The sequence below is a fragment of the Diceros bicornis genome, chromosome 25 (assembly GCF_020826845.1).
Source record: "Diceros bicornis minor isolate mBicDic1 chromosome 25, mDicBic1.mat.cur, whole genome shotgun sequence".
In the NCBI taxonomy this organism is placed as follows: Eukaryota; Metazoa; Chordata; class Mammalia; order Perissodactyla; family Rhinocerotidae; genus Diceros; species Diceros bicornis.
Genome location: NC_080764.1, coordinates 39,294,191 through 39,316,871, shown reverse-complemented (window position 1 = coordinate 39,316,871; position 22,681 = coordinate 39,294,191). Strand labels below are relative to the sequence as shown.

The 22,681-nt window shown below is 38.8% G+C and overlaps 1 protein-coding gene across 1 annotated transcript in view; it reads right to left on the bottom strand.

Moving 5' to 3' along the window:
* Window positions 1-655: 655 nt before the first annotated feature.
* The window catches only part of LIN7A (lin-7 homolog A, crumbs cell polarity complex component), a 125,434-nt gene continuing 103,408 nt past the window's right edge, over window positions 656-22,681 (bottom strand). The window contains exons 5-6 of the mRNA XM_058568723.1: window positions 10,387-10,605; window positions 656-3,234 (exon numbers count right to left, since the gene is read on the bottom strand). Of these exons, the coding sequence (XP_058424706.1) occupies window positions 10,387-10,605 (219 nt within the window). The 3' untranslated portion in view covers window positions 656-3,234. The remainder of the gene's footprint in view (window positions 3,235-10,386; window positions 10,606-22,681) is intronic.

The following is a 22,681-nucleotide window of genomic DNA, read 5'->3' as shown; positions in this document are numbered from 1 at the left end:
AACTGAGATCAGATTGTTTCGATTTGTCAGGGTTGAAAACTGCATTTGTAAATTGGTGTAATCCATCTCTAGCCAGGTTCTTCAGAGACAGTCTTGAATTCTTAAAAAGCCCCTGAATGCTAGATTCTACATTTAGATCTTAGCATTGTCTTAAAAGACAGCGGTAGTTCACCTAACTAGAGAATTCCCTATTGATTACATGATTGAGGAAGCACAAAAGTCTGTTATTCTTTCCAAAGTCAACTGTAATTTAAGCTCATTATCTCCCTGCGGATGTTCTATTTCAAATGGCAACAGAATCAAAATGTAAATGCCCCAAAGAAAAGGTTCAGGTATTCTTTAACTGAACTATGCTCCATGTATTTACCTTCAAAATCACAGCAGAAAAGAGTCTAGAAAAATCTGGCCCCCAACCTGACCAAGGGCAAGAATTAAAATTCACCAGGACCACTGGTGAATAGTCATAACAGATTTTCCCCCTAACTTTTAATATCTAATTTATGATATTAAAGATTGAGCTTCATGTAAGAGCAACCCGATATGTCTTTATTTTAATATGGTTTTGAACATGTTAGTGGCTCTAATATAATCATTAATAATAAAGAGCATTAGTACACATTGTGTACTCTGGCTAGAGTACCCCTGTATAGAGGGGTCCATTCCCCGCTGGCTTCAGTGAACTTTACGGAACCACAAGGGGCCTCTCTAAGTCTTAGGGATGGCTACCTTTGATTAAAACTTTAGGGAAAGGCTTACATTTCAACAACTAGATTTTAGTGAAGCAAACTGGCCGTTTGACTGGTCATTTGTATGTAGGACCACCGTGACATGTAATCGGTCCCTAGATGCCGTAGGTGTGATGGATTGCCCCTTCACTTTGACAAAGGACTTGGCATACATTTATCAGCACTTAATATTATGCAAATGAGGCATAAAATACAAAGACTTCTAGAAAACACAAATGTAAGGTATCTGCTTGTTTGATATGTGCTTCTGTAACACCATGACAATATTTATATTGATATGAAAACATGATAATTTAATATTAACCACTTACAGCTAAATGAAAACATACTCACCTTAAGCTCCAAATTTATACAATGTATTGAAATGTGTTTAAATGACCATTTTCTCATTACAAGGGTGCAATGATTTCCCTTTATGAGAATCTGTGGCATCACCTGAATAGCTTTAATATTTCTTTGTTAAATGATAACTAAAATATATGTTTTATTAAGTTTTTCTTATAAAAATGAGAACTACCTCTTTCAAACTGAATAATACTCACATAGTCTCCATTCATTCCCTTTAGTCATGCTAGTGTCTTTTGTAAACCTATTTTACACAACATTCAGGGTCCTCACCCTAGCCCTCCCCCCCAGTTCTCTAGTAAAAAATGATATGTTTTCAAGGATGGGAACCTGTTTGCCACAGCAGAACATTGTTGAAATAGGTGTACCTCCTACTTTCCTTGCTGTTTGTCCTCTGCTGGGTGACGGACAAGGAAGAGCAGGCAGAAGTTGGTACTGATAAGTATACCACCTGACAGGGCAAAACAAAATGTGCTGGAGAGTTCTGATTGGTTTTATTTTCAAGAAAACAGTTCCTAAACGGAGCTTCTTAAATTTCCAGTTTGGGGGACTGGCTGAAATGTGAAATTTATTGTATCTTGGGGAGTCAAATTTCTGCATTTGAGAAAAGGGAATACTCAAATATTTGCCTCAGTTTTAATGATCTACCTAGAATGTTTCAACTGGACGTTTATTATTTTTTCAGGTACATTTGTGTGCTTAAGGTATGTAAGTGCCCAAATAATTATTGCTTCCTCATTCCATAGAGTAAAATCAGACTTATGTGCCTAGATTTATCATAAGTCAAAAATTATGATCCATATAGCTGGCTCTAACACATCATTTTCCAGTAAATGATACTTTCTGAAAGATGATATCTCATTGTTTATTTACCTACATGGAAACATGTAATGAAGGGGGTATCTTTTCCTTCTAGAAGCAGCAGCATCTTTCCATTCACAATATCAATATCGCTGGTTTACATAAGCTTAATTTTAAGAGGAATAATACTTTTGATCCTTTTGCCAAAAATATCATTTATATTTGGGAAAACTGATCTAGACTTTGTGTGACATATATGTTTATATACATATGCATATATACTATAATTTAGTTTTGTAAAGCCCTAGGCTTTAAAATATCGAATAGACTTCTATGACAGCACATCAGTGTAGGTAAAAAGAGTTTAGATTTCTCCAGAGTTTATCATCAAAAATATAAAACTTAACAAAAAGATATTGAGAGCAGGGTTATATATAAATATCATATGAGGATCAGTTCATGAAGCTAGGTCCTTTGCTAGTATTCTCTTACCAGATTCATAACACTTGGTAAGAAAAGACCTAAGTTTGTAACAAATACACTCTGATAATATATATATTGTGGAATAAATATACATTATATTCTGTTAGAATTAATAATAATAGATGCAAGCAATACTTAAATAAAAAAAATATAGAACGAGAGTTCTCTATCCTTGCTTCTACCAAACTAAAAGTTGAGCTAAAATTTCCCCACTCTATTAATGCATAATGAAATTTATGGAACTGAAAATAAAAAGCCAATTGCTTCTAGAACCTGAATAGAGTATACATCTAGTGTAATAACTTGCCATTTTCAAGAGGGGAATAGAGGTTGAATTTGCAATTTACTGGAATTCTAATTCAGACGACTCAGCACTATGGATGTGGAACAGGTCAGGGTGAGGGGCAATGTGTAGGCTTCTTTTAAGTGGTGACAACCTTGAACTGATGCAGTTTGAACTGTAGTCTAATGAGGGATTTGTTAATCTCTGGAAAAGCTATAGACCCAAGATTCACTTATCCTGGCCCTGGTGATTTATCTGAAAGTCATGGACTTGATTCTTCTTATCCTGTTTCAGTCTGTAGACTGGAAAACCTCTCCCCTTACACACTGAGAATTCCCACTGCAGTGAAGGGAAGGTCTGTGTGTGTAAAGAGCACGTGAGCAGCGGGGGTTCAGGCCCAGAGAAAGAAGGTGTCAAGTTGCCTTGGTAAAGAATTTATACACCACGTGTTCACAGCTTCTTGATAGGTATAATTATCCGTGTTGTCTTTTCCTTTTACTATGTGCTGGGATTCTGAAGCACGGTTTCAAATTTGTGACTATCAGATGTTTGATCAAGTAGCTCTTCTTCAAGGACCTGAGAGAGGGGAAAGAGTGAAGAGAAATCAGTGATTAGTATTCATTTGTCGACTAAAATGTACTAAAAATATCAAAAGAGCATGTGCTATGTGTGAACAGCAAGGATTATTTTGGGCACTATCATTCATGCACAATCTTCTACATATGAAAAAAAATTGTTTGATGTTTGCAAAGGAAGTAATTATCAAATAAGGATGGAAAAGACACAGTTATTCCCTAAAACGAAATAAAGAACACCAGTTTGAAAACATGTAAAACATTTCTTACTCCCAATTCCAGATGACTCTATTTTTAGTCATGAAGGCATAGAACAGATAACCTTTATATTATGACTCTTAGGGCAATTAGTGGTGCTCCTGTTAAGGTATAAGCCAGCACAGCCTCTCTCTGATAGGCTGCAGGCACCGTTATCCCTTTTCTGAAGCAGATATCAGGCTTGTTTCTTTTCCCACAAGGTCAGCCTGACACGGAGTAGAACAGAGTAGGCAGCTGCCCATATGGTCAGGTTTGGGGGAGCAGCCTCCCCAAACGCTCCCCTCATACCTGTCACTCTTCTACCATTATGGAGTCATTTCTTACAGACAGAGCAGTGGTTTTCAATCTTTATTTTTAAAGCTGCAGATATTTTTGTTTCAACGAATGCAGAGCATCACATACAAAACAGGTTGTTAACAAATTGTTCTGGTTGACGGGAAAGTAGGGGGCGCCTTGCAATCTGCCTACTCTGCATCAACCCTCTCCAGCTGCCATGCCTTATAGAGATGTGCCTCGAAGCCCCTGGGGCCTACACAGTGGAAAGCCATGCATGAGGCCACTGTGCTTCTTCCTGAGTCCCGGAGTAAGATAGCACATAAAAGCATTATCTGCCATTAACATTGTAACCACTGCAACATGACGACTACTACTATTACTCGCTACAATTTATTGAGTGCTCACTAATTGCCACATACTTTGTTAAGAGCTTTACATATTTTTCTCTTAGCTAATCTCCACAACAGACCATTTTACTGAGTCTTATATTGAATAGCTTCCTACAGGTCCCTAAGCTACCAAGTGACAGAGATCTAGAGACTGAGTGATTTTTTTTTTTTCATGAGGAAGATTAGCCCTGTGCTGACATCTGCTGCCAATCCCCCTCTTTTTGCTGAGGAAGATTGGCCCTGAGCTAACATCCATGCCCATCTTCCTCCACTTTATGTGGGACACCGCCACAGCATGGCTTGACAAGCGGTGCATTGGTCCGTGCCCGGGATCTGAACCTGTGAAGCCCAGGCCGCTGAAGCGGAGCACGTGCACTTAACCTACAGCTACGCCGCCAGGCCGACCCCGAGACTGAGTTTTTAATGAACAGATTTATCATCGAGTTACATGTCCCAAAGGAATGGGACTCAAAACAGGTGAATTTAAGAATCTTGCATCTCTTCCTCTATCCAGAGGGGAGCAGGCCTGAGGGACATGCCAGCAGCAGAGAGAGCACTGGGCGTCCAAAATGTGGGTCACTGAAATACACACTGGGAAGAATCTTCTGCACCAAATGTTATTTCCCTCATTTCTATGATCTATAATTCAGCAGATTAATGATTTTTTTTTGGAAATAAAGGCTTCTTTTCCATATTAGTATAAATTTTGTTGATCAAATTGCTTTGCTAAATTTTAAATGAGCCATTGTGGTAGGCAGAATAATGGCCCCCCAAATATGTCCACATCCTAATTCCCAGAACCTGTGAATATGTTAGATTCCACGGTAAAGGGAAATTAAGGTTGTAAATAGAATTTAAGGTTGTTAAACAGCTGATGTTAAAATAAGGACATTATCCTAGATTATCCAAGTGAGCCCAATATAATTAAAAATGGAAGAGGGAGAGAGGAGAGAGAGTCAGGGAAGGGAATCTGATGAGAGAAGCAGAAGTCAGAGTAATGCAATGTGAGGACTCAACTACTATTGCTGGTTTTGAAGACGGAGAAAGGGACCATGAGGCAAGGAATGTGGGCAGCCCTAGAAGCTGGAAAAGGCAAGGAAATAAATTTTCCCCTAGAGCCTCCTAAAGCCCAGTGAGACTGTGTTGGACTTCCATCCTACAGAATTACAAGATAATAAATTTGTGTTCTTTTAAGCCCTTAAATTTGTGGTAATTTTTTAGGGCCACAATAGGAAACTAATATAGCTGTCATGATGAAATACTGTGAAGTATGGGGTACTGTTTTGGGGGTAAGTAGTGTGGGTGCATTGGATAACTCCAACTCTAAGCAGCATGAGGCAAGTCCCTGGAAAGTTCATGTGAATGTGACTATGAGGATGGATCGGGGAATGTAAGGGCAGGTACCACTGAAGAAAGAGGCAGAATAGCACAGTGTTCCGGAGACAGAGGCTCTGAAGCCCATGTTTCAGAGTTTGAATCACGGTCCTAACACTTCTATGAGGGATCAGAATTTGCCAACCCAAAATGTGTCTCTCTAGCATGAAGAAACTTTGACCTCCCCACTAACTGCCTAAAAGAATTTAAGATAGAAGGCCCATCCCAGGAAGGAGCTAATACCATAAGATAACTATACTATAATATAAACCAGGTATGATAGACAGGGAGGCACCTAACAAGTCCCATTTTTATCAAAGTTCTCTCTCATTGCTTATAGGCGGCCCAGCATACATTTGTTTACCAAACATTTTCTTTTCTATCTCCGTGTAAATTGCCTTCCTCCCCTTTGAAGTCCCAAACCACTATCCCCAACATCCTCTTTTGTCTTTAGCTGACGATGGTATTTAAGGTGGTGTCTTCAGCCATTTTGGTGAGTTACTCAGTTTTCCTGGGTTTCTCTCACGTATACATGTTATTAAACTTTGTTTGATTTTCTCCTGTTATTCTGTCTTATGTCGGTTTAATTCTTAGACCAGCCAGAAGACCTAGAGGGCAGAGGAATAGTTCTTCCTCCCCTACACTTACTAGCTGTGAAATGTGGTGTAGATTTTTAAAAATCCTGCATGCTTCAGTTTCCTTCTTTAAAATTAGATTAAAAATAGTACCTTATACTCATAGGATTATTATGAAGATTAAATAATTATTAAATTATTAAATATATGAAGCACTTAGAAAAGTTCTTGCACACCCTAATTGCTTAATAAATGTTATACAGCCTTATGATGATTATTTCTAGCCCAGTTTTCTGTTTGGTAACTCTGGGTTCCTTGGATGCAATTTTATCGCGTCGTCTTTGGGACCCGGTCCTCTCAGTTTGGTAGTGGTTCCCTGGATCAGAGCCCCAGGCCCGTGGCTGTGGCAGTGGTAGTGGAAGGCATAGAACAGTCAGTCAGTAGTGGACAAAGTAAGAGAAATAGGGGCCTGAAGAGCAGGAGGAAAAAGAAAGTGGATGAGGCCACTGGCACACACCAGCTCCTTTGTAAATCTAAGATCCAGCCGGGTTTTGAACCCAATGAATTCTCCACCCCAGATCCAGCAATAGAAGGTCAGAGAAATTAAACAATCTTTTGGTCTTGACTTCCTCAGAATGTCGACATCTCAAGGAGTATTCCTCTTCCTTCCTGCTTTTATTCTTTGGTAATCTGGGTGAAATATGGATGTACATGAAGTCACACTTGTAAACTAAGATACTTAAAGCTGAATCAATGTAACACTTTTTCTCAAAAATAGTGGGCATAGCATAAAAAAACTTACATTCATATTCTTTGTCTAGATTTCTATATTATAATTGTATAGTGATCATATCTTTTACATCTTAGAAAACATAATCTATTCTTCCTGACTATCAAACATAGAAGTAACTGGAAAAGACAATTGAGTTTTACTTTAGGAGAGTTTAAAATTAAAAGTAGGCATGAGAGATATTCTCCACACACTGCTTGCATGCAACCTATTTTCCATTTGTATCCAGCATTTACCATTGCTAGCAACTTCATAACGTATACCATCTCAGATAAAAAATATATTATTTCTAATTTAGAGAATAGAAATTATATTTCGTGTAATAATATGACAATCTGACAAGTATTTTGCTCTACCTGGTCTTTGCTTGAATTGTCAAACTTGAAAAAAAAAAAAAATCAGAGATCTGCTCAAAGTAAAGAGGTCAAATTAGCTTCAAATCTCTTTGCAAAAGCAACCATGGTATGAATTAGCAAGTGTAACAAATCCATTTAATTCTTAGAAATCTAATTAATTAAAAGTTGAACAAGAGCTAATGTAGCTCTCTTTGACTGAATTCACCATAAAATCCATGGATGACATGACTTGGTTGTATTTTGCTTGTACTTGAAATGGTCACTACAGTTTCATCTCAAGGGGCCATGATCATGTGGATTGTAAGTGCTGTCTTGGCAGGCATAAATGTAAATTTCATGTTTACTTAAATAGAGCTTTACCATATCCTGTGCAGAAAAAACATAGTTTGAAAATGCCTTTTATTAAAAATGTTAGCCTTTGGTGATGAGACAATAGGAAATTCTAAAGTGATTTAATGAAGACTTATGGAACAGAGAAATGGAATTGAGTACATGGCCCAGCAAATATTTATGGCCAAGCTATATACTTCTAAAGATGCTTGAATGATCATAATATTGGAAGCTTTTAGTAAGACCACAGAAGTCTGAATGGCAACATATTTCTTTCAAAACACTTCAGAACAATTTTACTATGGGACAGTGTGGTAAATCAGGAGAACTGGTACACGTCTGTACTATTGAGGATGGAAGAAAAAACGAGTTAGTGGAAAGAGAGTCAATGTTTGACTAAAGAATAGTGGATTGTTGTTGTTAGTAAAAAGATCTCTGAAGGGATTCTGAAAGTACAAATGTAAAGTAACTTTACATTTGGAAAGGATAAGAGAAGAGAAGGGTGTGGTCAAAATGACTTGTCCATATGCGTCCATATCACTCCATCTCAGTGATATCATCGTAGTCCAAGCCACCACATCTCTCGTCTGGACTACTATACAATAGCCTCCTAAGTGATGTCTATTTTCACTCCTACCCTGCAATAATCTGTTCTTCCCACAGCAGCCAGAGGGATCTTTTTAAATATATAAATCAGATCATGTGACGCTCTTGCTTAAAAACCTTCAGTGGCTTCCGTTGCAATAAAATCTTACTTCTCTCAGTGGTTTAAAAAGCTCTCTGTGACCTTGCCCCCATCTATCCCACTGTCCTTCTCACTCATTATTCCCTAACTACCCTGGCTTTCTTTCTGTTTCTCAAACATCAAATAGCTCATGTCTGCCTTAGAGCAACTGCACTGGCTATTTCCTCCTCTTCTTATGCGCATTTCCTGGCTTCTTCTAGTCATTCAATCTCTGTTTAATTGTCACCTCCTTTGAAAGGTCTTCCCTGATCACCTAATCGAAAGTCATCACCTAGCCAGTCTCTATCAAAGCACCCTATTTTAACTCTGCAAAGTACTGGTCCCAATAGGATATTTTAATTTATTTGTTTATCAACTATCTCCTCCAACTACAACATAAGTATGGAGAGAGCAAGGACTTTGGTTGCTTACGCTGTTTCTACAGCGCATTGAACAGTGCCTGCCTGGTCCATAGCAGTACCAAATAAATATTTATGGTTGAATAATTGTAGTTTTTAGAATGGAAGGTAGTTTTAGATAGAGACACCAAACTATGGTGTATATAATAAAACTAGCAGACTGTTGGGGCTGGCCTGGTGGTGCAAGCAGTTAAGTGCGCTCTGCTGCGGCGGCCCGGGGTTCGCCGGTTCGGATCCCAGGCGCGCACCGACGCACTGCTTGTCAAGCCATGCTGTGGCAGCGTCCCATATAAAGTGGAGGAAGGTGGGCATGGATGTTAGCCCAGGGCCAGTCTTCCTCAGCAAAAAGAGGAGGATTGGAGCTGTTAGCTCAGGGCCGAACTTCCTCACAAAAAAATAAAAATAAAAAAAATAAACTAGCAGACTGTAAAAGAAAGATAGATTGTTGAATTCCCAGGACTGTCTGAGTCCTGGGACTCAGACAGTCCTGGGACTGTCTTTTACTTCCCCATGTAGCTTCTCCTTTTTGTGTGTCACAAAAAATTTAAAGTCTCACATTATATCCAACGCTTATATGATAGTGCAAATAGTAATATAATACTAAATGAGTTAAAACCACCAATACCCACTGTCATTTGTCCAAGAACACTTGAACCTCATTTCAAATACACATTTGTAGACATCATAGTGTAGAAGTATCTAATGATATGAACTGTCTCTTCCAAAGAAGAGGAAAAGGAAAAAAAGGAAAATTTTTACAACTCCAGAATATCTGATGTTGGCTGATGAAACACCTGGTAGAGTGAGAAGGAAAATAAGTCCATGCTACTTGTAAGTGTGGTTGTGGGGAATCCACTGAAGCTACTGCAGCTTCACATCATTCATCTAAAAAATGAGGTTTTAATGATACTTAACTTGAAAGGTTTTTCTGAGGATTGGGGATAACACGTGACAAGGGTCTAGCACATAGCAGGCACGTCAAAGGTGGTGATTCTTACTCTTCACATTTCTTCTTGAATTTTTAAAAAATATATGGCAAAACCTGACTTAGCATTCTTTGTCACAAAGTGGAACTTAGAAAAAGGCAGTGGTATCTTAGACACATTTTAAGTGAGCACTCAAAGAGAATTTCAAAATCTCTCAGATCAGGGACACTGGCCGGTCTCCACTTCATTCTTTTCAGTGGAGCAGTTTTCTAATGCACTGTACTTTAGTATTCTAAAGGGGATCTTCCCAGAATCAGCACTATATGGTTGTTTAGTTTGTACACTGTGCAAAGGCAACTGGCCAAGGCGGGGTGTGGTGGCTGGAATCTAGCCCACACTCTTGCCATCTCCAGTGCCTGAGGAGCCGGGTTTGCCCAGAGGCTGCATTTTCCTAATTTGTATAAAGGCATCTATCTATAGTCTGTACCTGGCCCTCCCAAAGTATACTATTTTTCAAAATATCTTACATTTGCAGGGAATATGGCTGAATGACACATAAAGTAAGCAACTATTTTGTTTACATTTTCTGAGATCATTGTTTTTTATTTTTGTGATTGATTTTTTTTGATTATTAAATCCAATGACTTTCCTCCAGCTGTCTAAGAAACTATATTTAAAAAAAAAACCACTTGTACGTGTAAGGGACTTTCCTGGCATGGAAGAAGGCACTTCTCACCTATGACATGTGGTTTTGCTGTGTTTGTTGCTGCTGCTGCTGTTGCTGCTGCTGAATTAGCAGTTGCTGCTGCTGCCGACGCCGGGCTGTCCGTAGCTTTTCAAAGCGAGCTTCCATTTCTTCCAGGACTTTCGGGGTATACCGGACCACCAGCTTGACGCTGTCCTTAGCTGCCTTGAGTAGTTCCACAGCTTTCTCATGGTGTTCTCCTTCCACACTCTGAAAAGACAGTGACACTTCTTAAAGGGGAGAGCCTCCATGTTCTTTTCCCTGAGAGACAAATCTGAAATTTGTATCATATTAAAATCTCAGTTTGAAATTTCAAGAAGGCATGGCAAATAGGATTTATTGCCATCAACATTATTATTTATTGCATTTGTGGTTGAACTATAAGCAGGTTAGGCTGCACTAGGGTGTAGAATGGATTGAATGGGGTTCAAGTTAGGAGAGTGACAAACAACGAAGACCTAAAAGATAACACTGACATTTAGAACAAGATTTCTAAATTTCACCTGGAACAGTAATGCACTAGTCAGGAAAATTTTGAAAAAACTAAAAAATAGTAATGAAGTGGGACTTTCCCCATCAGATATTAAAATTTATTAAGAATCTACAATAACTAAAGCAGTGTCTTAGTAGTGTATTAGGAGATAGTAGAACAGAACAGTCAGTTCAGAAGCAGATCCACCATATGTAAAACTTTATTATATGACAAATGTGGAATTTAAACCAAAAGGGAAAAGAACTGTTACATAATGATGCTGGAACAGATAATAATTAAATGATACAAAATAATGTAGACTCCAATCTCAGTCTATGCTAACTATAATAGACTTATTAATCAATCGATTGGTTAAAAATTTAAATGTAAACATAAAGCCATATAACAACTAAGATAAAACAAAGGTGAATGTTCACCATCTTGCAATGCAAAAGGAATTCTTAAGTAAAAATACCAAAGAAAAAAATCACAAAATCAGATTTAAAAATTATAAAAGTTTCTATATCTCACACACCATAAAAAGGTCAAATAACAAACCAGAAAAAAATATTTTCAGTATATGACAGCCAGTTTGTTAATATTCTGCAAATGAAAAGCTCCTACAAGTCAATATAGATCTAGACAAAATGGGCCGGTGAACTCATGAAAAATAATTTTAAAAACTCCACAAATGTCCAATAAACCTATGAAGGAATGCTCAAGTTCCCTAGTAATCAAGGAAATATAGATGAACACAAAATTTATCATTTTCATTTTAAAAATGGTAGAGATGTATTTTTAAATACAGGCATATCTCGATTTATTTGCTTTGCTTTATTGTGCTTGGCAGATACGTATTGCGTTTTTTACAAATTGAAGGTTTGTGGTAGCCCTGCGTTGAGCAAGTGTATCGGTGCCATTTTTCCAACAGCATTTGCTCACTTCATGTCTCTGTGTCACATTTTGGTAATTCTTGCAATATTTCAAACTTTTTCCTTATTATTATGCCAGCAAAAAGATTACAGCTCACTGAAGGCTTAGATGATGGTTAGCATTTTTTAGCAATAAAACATTTTTTTAAATTAAGGTATGTACATAGTTTTTTTAGACATAATGCTATTGCATGTTTAATAGACTACAGTATAGTGTAAATGTAACTTTTACGTGCACTGGGAAACCTAAAATTTTGTGTGACTCAGTTTACTGTGGTATTCGTTTTATTGTGATGGTCTAGAATTGAACCTGCAATGTCTCTGAGGTGTGTCTGTGTGGTGTATTGACAGGTACCTAGGGAAATGGAACTCTCATATACTGATAATAATGTAACAAAAACTGGTGCAATTTTTCTGGAGGGCACTATTCTGTGTATTGAATAAGCCCTTTAAAATGAATAATTTTACTTTCAGAGAAATTTACTAAGGATATAATCAGATATGCACACATATTAGGTATATATGCACACTATAGGGTAGGTATGATACAACAGAAAGCAAAAAATAAATCAATTCTTAGCTTTTGAGTTTCAAAATAGTCTTTTGAACATCATGGAATAGACAGGACACAGTTGGGGAAACTATGTTTATGTATTATGTTTAATACAAAGAGGCTTCTCCCAACCTTCTAAAGATTCTCCAAATTGGGATTAGGGAGAAGCAAAGCAGAAGAAAGCTGTAATCAGACATGATAGGACCCTGAGAAAGGAGCAAGCCTCCTTCCCTCTCAGCTGACCCCCAGGGCAGATGACATAACCCCTATTTTACACAATTCAAGTGCAAAGGCCTTTTTGACTTGCTTCCTCGGTAAAGCTCAGAGAAGAAACGTGTGTGTGTGTGATGTGACAGATAGGGACTGAGACAGGCTTAGAGACCTACCAGAGGCCTATCAGAACACCCAAGATGTGGCAGAGAAGGCCACCCCAAATCGGTTAAGATTTCATTTTCACAACAGAAAGGGGACTTAAAATGAACATTAAATTGAGTTACAAAAAATAAAGTTGCATTTCAAGCACACTTCAATTATATCTTGAGATTCATAACTACTACTATTATATAGATTTGGAGACTTAAGAGATTGTGTTCCATTCTATCATTCATTTCAGCAAGGTGGATGTGAACTGAGGAAAACAAAGGCTTGAATTTAGCCAAGGATGCAGTCCTGGATGGCCTGTTAGAGCGGCTTCAGTCATTTATCACAGTCCCAGGCAGATACAGAGGGTTTAAGAAATGACCCTGGTGAGCCCTGGAGGCAACTTACATAACTGCTCCTTCAAGAAGTCTGGGGTAGAGAGAGAGCAGAAGCTATAAATAGCTGTTGGGCAGAGTCAATTTTTATCTGTGGCTGAAGCCTAGGAAAACAGGTGTATTCATTGATTAATTCAATCTTTTAATTATTCATTCATTGACTTAGTCACTCAACAGATGTTTATTAAGCATTTATTCTACTAGTTATATTCTACTAAGTTCTTTGGAAGAACAAGAAGGACAAGGGAAAACTCGGACAACTTTGTAACAATATAAACCCTATTTTCAGTGTGTTCGTAATTTCTTTGTAAATTGTCCCAAGATGAGTTGTTAATGTATGGAATTCTCCTTTAAAAGGAAAATGTGATGATTTGGTTGCTCATACCCTTCTCTAATTTCTTTTTTAATATTAAAACTTAGGTGCTAATATGTTTCAATAACAATGTTTCACCTGTTTTCTAGGCCAGACGATTAGTCTACAGACTTCTTTTTGGCTTTTGTTCTATTTGCTTTCATTTAGTAGGGTTGGAAATTCTAGGCCAGACCTTTAGAGGCCCATTAGTCCAGTTTAGGCACTATGCTTGCAATTTAGAGTTGCCACAGGAGGGCTGTGGTACCAATACACGGGGCCATCAGCTCTCACCAAGTGAAGAGCTGAGCGATGTGGCTGGTGTGCCTTACCCAGCCCCGCAGCACTGTCGGGGGAACCCTTTCCCACCCCAGCTCTGCTCGTGCCTCTAGAGTTAGCATTGTATAGAAAGAAGCCTCCATGGTCTTTGAATCCAGAATTTTAGACAGTAACTCAGATTCTTTGGGGGCTCACCAGAGGTAACAGGTCTCCCTCTTTGACTGTACCTCTCGTTCTGCCTTCCCCACCAGGGCACAGAACCATCTCAGGAGATCTGGGCAGAGTGTCATACTTCTCTTCTATGTCCAAAAATGCTTTGTTAAAATAACACAAATTACATGATTGGACAATTTAATAGAAACTAAGAGGTAACTCTGAGAGATGTGAAGAAACATAAGCATGTTTGTAGAATGTGTTATTTCAAACACTCCTTAACTTTGTTTTTTAATTGTTTTCAGAAAAATGTCTTAACTCTTGCCCTTAAGGATTGTTCTGAGTGGCTCTCTTTTTCCACTGGCTTTGCCTACTTTATGAATACTTTTGAGTGCATATGTTTGTTTTCTTAACCTATTATTTATCTCTGGAGTGCTTTTAGTCCTTTGGTATAACGTTTAATAAGAATAACGCAGTTTCTCTCCTTCTTTCTTTCCCTTTTAAGGCAAGAACAAAAAGCAGGCCACCAAGGAGGTCTTGTTCCATCCATAAAAAGAGGCCAAACTATGTGCTCAGTTAGGGTATACGTGTTCATGTGCAAACACTTGTTAACAGCTATTCCTTGAGTCCTGAAAGTTCATCATCTATTCCTACTTTTGGTTTGATCTATTTCTCATTCTTACTGAGAGTATGCCTTATTTCGAGCTAAATATTTAAAACATGTTTTGAAATTAAATGGATTATTTGTAAACAATTAAGCTGTTTCTATTAAAGCTGCATATATAAAAGCCCTCTCAATTTAGCAATTGTCCTTTATAACAATAAGCTCAGTTTGATCAGTCGCTAAAAACTCGACAACACCAGCTTTTCCCATGCAATGAGAATATGGCCCTTATGTGATTTGAGGAGACCCAGGAAGGCTTCCAATTTTAAAGCAAAACCCCCTCCTGTATTTAAAATCCGAAATTCTATGTTTTTAGATTGCATTCCCTTGCTTTAAGAGTTTCGTTGTACCTATTGCAATTTTAGGGAGTCATTAGCATGGATCAATTTAACAAGGCTTTCCAATAGACATCTGGTAAAAGTTGGATTTTATTAAAGTGAGTGGTGGTGAAGAAGGCATGGGAGTATATTAGGCACTCAGGAAATATTTAGACCAAAGAGAAGCATGGTCCTGAAAGAGAAAAGCCCCTAAAGAGAAAAACTGCCTACCCTGCAGCTGTGCCTAGTCTGTCCATGAGCATTCACTGAAATGAATTAAAATGCACTCAGAAGAGTGGACGTTCCCATCCTGAAAATATTTCTATCTTTCTCCTGCTAAATCTTTAAAAAACACACATAGAAGGGCCAGCCTGGTGGTGGAGTGGTTAAGTCCACACACTCCATTTTGGTGGCCCGGGGTTCTCGGGTTCAGATCTCGGGCACGGACCTATGCACCTCTTATCAAGCCACGCTGTGGCAGGTGTCCCACATATAAAGTAGAGGAAGATGGGCACAGATATTAGCCCAGGGCCAATCTTCCTCAGCAAAAAGAGGAGGATTGGCAACAGATGTTAGCTCAGGGCTAATCTTCCTCACACACACACACAAAAATACACATAGAAATCAGTATGGGAAGGAGAGTTCAAATAGTTCTATTGCTATTTCCAAATGCATAAATACAAGTTAATAAAATACTAAACTGATGTAAAACTATAAGAACTAGATCTCCTATAATGTTAATATATAAAGAAGTATATTTTCATTCAGGAAGCTAGGAAAAAAATAGCTCAGTAAAAACCAGGTGCAAACTTGTTTCATCAGCAATCTCACGCAGTAGCAAATTCCAGGAAGCTTTAAAGTTAGCTAATTTGATGGAAGGTTAGCAAATCGGTGATTGGTAAATGAACCAACTTTCAAACATGGCTGCATTTTTATCCATCAATAGTTTTTCTATTTCCACAGATTGTGGGATATCAAAATGGCTGCTATTTCTTGGTATGCTCAATTTGCTAGTTGATTAAGAATCTTCTCTAATAAGAGAGAATTTTGGATGGCAATGCGTATATGAATTTGCTCATGACATGTGCTCTCTCCCCGCTGTGATAGAGAAACTAGTTGTTAAGCTTTGACCCTAGCTAGACTGTAGACGGAAGAGCTGCCTGCGCTGGGAAGCAATCCTGTGATCTGTGCATGATCAGTTGTCGGAAGGCCCATGCCCAGGTGTCTTTATGCTGGTCTTTCTCTGTGGGGATTATAGGGACATAATTCTGACCTAGTTTGCTGACGGATAAATTGCTTAAACACTTTGTCAGATAACCAAGAGTTGGCTATACTTCTCAGTTATTCTAGGCATATCTAGAACCAGGTTTATGCACCGGCTTGTAAATGACATCAGACATTTCTCTGGATTAAGGGCCCAATGATGTTGTCAGGGAGTAAGCAATATCAAGGGTATTGGGTTATGATATTTTAGTGCAATTAAGTAGCTCAGAAACTCAGAACATTGTAGCTGAGACCCTTAGAAACAATCTCGTTTATCTCCTTGTACCACTTTTTTGTTTTTTTTTTGTCTCATTAACATCTATCATCATACACAGTTACAAAATTTCTTTTTGTGTGACGAGAACTTCTAAGATCTACTCTCTTAGCAACTTTCAAATGTGCAATACAGTATTATTAACTACAGTCACCATACTGTACGTTACATCCCCCTGACTTATTTACTTCATAATAGCAGATTTGTACCTTTTGTTCAAAGATTGTTTTTTGCATGGTTTGAAGGGATAGGAACTAATGACAAGGAGAAGATCCATCAACTCCTAGCTCTAAAGGGTATGAGTTGGCTAGTGAAGGAGCAGCATGAGGCTACATGAAGGACTCACTGTTAGTGGGTTATGATTCTCAACTTAGACGTGGCCCAGTATAGCCAAAGACAGACTTACCCCTTTTCCACAAAGGTAACAGTGATTGATCATTTTGTTCTTATGATAGTTTTGCTTTTAGTCCATCAATGTATTTTGATATTTTATTTTAAGAGTGTGTGTGTATACATATAACTGTGTGTATGTATGTATGTGTGTGTACTCAAACATTTATTGAGTATTTATTAATTGCAAGGCACTTCTAGCTGCTTTGTGGGCATTATATCTAATCCTCATAACAACTCTGTAAGAAGGGTAACGGAGAGCCTAAGAAATTTATCCTAGGTCCCCAGGTAGTCAGTGGAACACGTAGAACTGAACTGAGATTTGTCTGATTCCAGAGACTAGGCCTTCACCTACCAATCCTGTGGCATTGGCCAAGGTAATAAAGAGAAAGCAAATATCATATGGGTGGCTTTCCCTATTCATGGTGTTTTGGATTAGTCATTCTTAAACCTGGATGTACATAGGAATCGACTGAGGCACCTTTAAAATATAAAGACCTAGGCTGTATCCCAGAATTGCGATATCAAGATCCACAGCAATATGACCTGGGAATATGTGACTTTATAAAACTCTGATACAGCCACCCAGCCAGTCACCGACACACAGATTAGGGTTCGGACAGTGCTGTGGGCTATAACACAAATAGTAAATGCCACCTTACAAATTTCTCTACTATGATACTCCAGGAAAGAGGGCTCGGTCGGTGAGAAAATCTTATAATTTTGCCTTGGTGTACCTATATAGTTAGCATTTTTGGTCATTAAAAAAGTCTATATTGATTGGGTGTTTAATTAAGAATGGAATATCTCTGCACGAGCAACAGGATATATTGAGAAAAAAACTTTTATGACTGATCCTTTCCTTTTCTCAAGTATGTTAATTTCCTGTTCTAAATGTATTCTGTTTTGGTGAAGAAAAGTGGCAAGTGTATAAAAAGTATCACATTTATCCCTTGGAAAAAATATGCTAATGCTCTCCCATAGTACTTTGTTCTTGCCTAAATGCTAATATCTATTTCAGTGCACTGTAATTTATCAGTTTACGATCATTCTGCTGCCACTAGACCGTCCAAGGGCAGGATGAGTCTTATTTATCTCTGTGCCCAGCATCTATTGTGTGCTCAATAAATACTTGTCGACGAATAAACTCTCTCTCTCTCTCTCTCTCTATATATATGTACATATATATTTTTTTTTTCTACTAGGCTGAGGAGCCAGTACTGCCTGGGTTTGAATTTGAGCTTCTTCACTTATCAGCTTTGTGAGCTCAGACAAGCTGCTTAGTATCTCCAACCCTCAATTTCCTTCTCTGTAAAATGGGTATCATAGAATATCTGCTTTGTAGGATCAGTATGGGCATTAAATTTAACATACACAAAGAACTTGGAAGAGCGTCTGACACTTACGAAGGGTCCAGCAAATGTTAGCTCTTTATTGAACTATTTCCTCTGTGATAACCTTGCTGTAGGACTTTAGGTGCTTAAGGACAACAGCAACAACAAAATACAATTTGCCTTTGGAGTAGGTAGAAGTTTCCTTTATATTATCTAGGAAGCAAAAGTTTGCTAAATAAATTAATAGTGTATGGAGTTTGTTGGAAGAATGTTTAAAGCTACTTAGGTAAATCAACTGCTTCTCATCACCCTCAAGTAATTTAGAGGCATCATTTCCATACATACAATTGATATGCTAATTAGACAATCATTATTTATTCATGAAAAACTGTTTCTCTCAGTCCCTCCACACTGTCACACTTTGCTAAGGAAAGGAAGAGTATGCGGGAGATTCACTTGATACGAGCATGCAGAACGTGAGCGAACTTGAGAGGGGAAATCATCAATGACCAAACACTACAGAAGAGCAAGGAGGTTAATGGAAAAAAAAAAAAAGTGTATATAATTACACATATTTTTATCTTGTGAGAGTAGTTATAAATATAAACATTTTTGAACCATGAAAGTAGAGAATGCGGAGCATTAGCAGCAGGCCTGGGGTGGGGGGGGGCAGAAAACCTAAAGGGAGCAAAAGCTTTAGAAAAAAATCAGTGCCAGAAATCACAAATCTAATGTTTGGTTGATCTCAGCCTACCTTTCAGATCTGGAGAGTAAAACCGGAAACAAATGCGGGTACTACATCTCAGCTGTAACGCTTTATAGTAACTCTGCTCAACCCTTGATGTTCTGGCACCAAAAGGAGGAAAACAAATCCTAATGGTTGTTTGGGATGAAGATTAAACATACACATACACACAAATACACACAAGCACACAATAAATACACATACACACATACACATGCATATATACACACATATACACACAATATAAACATACAAACTTATGCACATACACGTACACATATATACACGACCATCTTCAGGAATACAAATGTGAGCACTAGAGATCTGAAAACATAATAAAGCTGCGTGGGAAAATACTCCTAGAAAATAAGATCTTTAAGTCAGTCTGTTAATTTTTGAGTGGTAACTTTCATCCAAGAAGTTGAGATTACGGGGAACCCTTCCCAATCATGATTCTCACTGATTTGTGCTTCTAAAATGCACACTGTGCCCGCCCACACTCTGGAAGCCATGACATTCTATGACACTGAACCCCCGAGGAGCAGAGCCTCTTGCAAATGTTCAGAAGCAGGAACGTTGGAATTGCCGATTCTTAGCATTTGCTTCCGGGTCTGGCTTGGCATAAAGGAGGGGTTGTGGAGGTGTGATAAACACCATCCCCCCCGTACTCACCAAGAACTACCTCCCCATCCTCACCGCTATTACAGCCCAGGCAAATGTATCTCAGTCTATAAAATTTAGTGGGACTCCTTAACCAAATCATCAACCCAATCTTCAGTAGAGCTGGCATGACAGGCAGAAAAGCTAGAGATGGGGTCAGGAGGATCGGGGTGTGAACAGTAGACAAATCACTGATTAAGAGTGTGACCTTTAGAAAATGACCTCTCCTCTGTGTCTCAGTTCCCAGACAGAGACAGTTCTGGTTGTAGGGCTGAAAGTCCCAGGAAATGCCTCAGTCCCAGGCAAACCCAGAGAGTTGGTCACCATTAAGACGCAGGAAGCTGTTGCAAAGATTAAAGCTTGCATAGTACTGCCTGGTACATGATATTTCTTCAATAAATATTTGTTTTTGTTTTTTTAAAATCAGCAGCTCTCATGGAATTTGAATTTTCAGTGCACATGAAGGGAAGCAATTTTATCAAAGAAGGATGGGTCCATTGAACATCAAAGGGCAGCGTGAGGAAGGGGAAGGGAAGAAGAGATCTGAGTTAAGGGAAAGTTTTGAAAGAGTAGGTTTGAGGGCACCTGCACCATTCTTGCTCACTCTGCAATTCTGCCAACACTCTAAAGGCAGACCCATGACCTCCTTCCACCACTGCGGAATCCCAAGGATGATGTAGCCTGGCTTAAAATGGCAAAGTTAGTTTAGAAGCAGTACCCAGATTCCTGTGAGGCCTTTAAACATTGATGAACCAGTGTTGCTTACCTGGACACTGGCTGGGATCCCCAAGGACAGATACCAAAGCCTAACCTTCAAACAGTCCCCACTGATTTTTATGGCAGGTGGGTTGTTTTTGTGATGGGGACAGGGTTAAGGCTGGAAGGTTTATTAAAGATTTTGCAACTTAGAAAGAGGCTTAGCTCTAGAGGAGGTTTTTGGGAAATCTTCCACTAAGCATGGCATACATCATCCTGTCTCCTCTCCCTAGATGACAGCATGTATTATGCTGCAATAACACCAGGATTCTGTCAACCAGAATAGTTCTTTTTTTCCTTCAATATCTTACTCTAGAGATCTCACAGAGACCATGGTGTCTAGGTGGTGTCATAGAGACAATAACAGGTTCCTGAAATTATTCAACCAAACCCTTCAAAGGATACACTTTATTATTTAACCTGTTTTAGAACCCCAGACGCCCAGGCAATTAATATAAAGCATAACAAATCTAGGCAGAAGTTGTCTGAGTCTGGAGCTGTCACACACGTTTCTTGTGAAGTGTAAAGCAGCAGGGACATTTATGTTGCTGTGTACCGTGAATAATAAAACATTAATAATAGCTATAACGTTTAATTTAATTGCAGAGACTCAACATTACAGATGCGTTCTTGCAAGAGAAGTGAAAATTTAAAGGATATTTCAGGTTTACTGCCCAATATCTCTCTGGCTCTGCATATAAATTTCTTTTACAATTCATTGTATACCCACAGAATATTCTTTGGATTTGTCGCCAGTGACATACTAAGATTTTTCAGGTAGGTCCACAAAATAAAGTGTACTTATTTTAAATGCTCGAACTGGCTCTAACCTCCAACGATTCTTTTCACCCCTCCTCTCTGGTTCTCGCTCTTACTAGCCATGCAGCCACCAAACTAGACACCTGAGGACATCTTTATAACTCCCTCCCAACCCATATCCAAATAACCAGCGGTACTGGTTGATACTCGTTCCCCAATCACCATCCCATCTCATCTTCTTCTCCCCCTTATTTCTTATGATTTCTTGCCTATATTTTAAAATATCCTCCAGCTTCTCTCTTGCCTAAACTCTCCTCCAGATTCTAGCCTGAGTCACTTGGTCTTCCTATGTCCTTGCTTAAAATCTAGTGAAGGGCAGAAAGAACACAGCTCTGGTAGACACCATCCTTGAGGGCAGAGAGTGTTCTCCAATGCTTGTTCTCCCCAGGATTCAGCAGAGTGCACAGTACTCCCCCAATGTTTCCTTAACTAATCTGGGGAGAGCCGGCTTTGAAGCGTAGGCCCAAAGATTATCAGCCGTGTGATTCAGGGCAAGTTATTTCATTTCCCTGAGCCTCAGTTCCCACACATACAAAACGGTGTGAATAACATTTCCTTCAAAGATGTCATTTAAGATTTAGTGAACTACCCATGTAAAATGCCAATACTAAACCTGGCCCACAGAATGCACCCAATAAATGTGGGTTCCCTTAACCCATGAGTATTTCCCTATTTTCTAGAAATGAAAATAAAAAATATCCTATAGCATGCAAAGCAACTTCCCTCAAACAGGCAGGTCCAATTCTATTTCCTTATATTTGTCTTCAGTATATGAGCAACACCGCACTTTTGATTTTACCATGTATTTCATGTTTTCATAATCTCTCGGATTTATTCCCTCAGCCTAGAATGTCCTTCACCCATTCTCCTGTCCTAGGAAACCTCTATCATCATTCCAAGTCCATTCCAAATAGCGCTTATTCTCTACATTGTCATTTTCTTGCTCAAAATAAAAGTGCAGGGGCCGGCCAGGTGATGCAAGCTGTTAAGTGCTCCTGCTCCACTGCGGCGGCCCAGGGTTCGCTAGTTTGGATCCCGGGCGCGCACCGACGCACCGCTTGTCAGGCCATGCTGTGGCAGCATCCCATATAAAGTAGAGGAAGATGGGCATGGATGTTAGCCCAGGGCCAGTCTTCCTCAGCGAAAAAAAAAGAGGAGGATTGGCAGATGTTAGCTCAGGGCCAATCTTCCTCACAAAAAAACAAACGAAAAAAGAGTGCAAACACCTTACAATGGCCTATAAGGACCTTCACTTTCCACTCCCAGCTGCCCCCTCCAACTTCACCTTCTAAGACTCTCCTCCTCATTCATACCCAAAATCACACTGGAGTTTCTTTTTGTATTGTACATGCCCAATTTGTTCCTGCCAGAATTTTGTATGACTAGCTCCCTCTCATAAAGTTCTCAGGTAAAAGATGCTCAACTTTACTATTAGTTAGAGAGATGCAGATTAAATCCAGAATGGGATAAAAATTATTCACTTATTTTAAAAAAACAAATTGTATTGCCAAAGATTTGGTGAAATTTATATTCTCATACAATGTGGAAGTCTAAATTGGAGATCAGTTTGG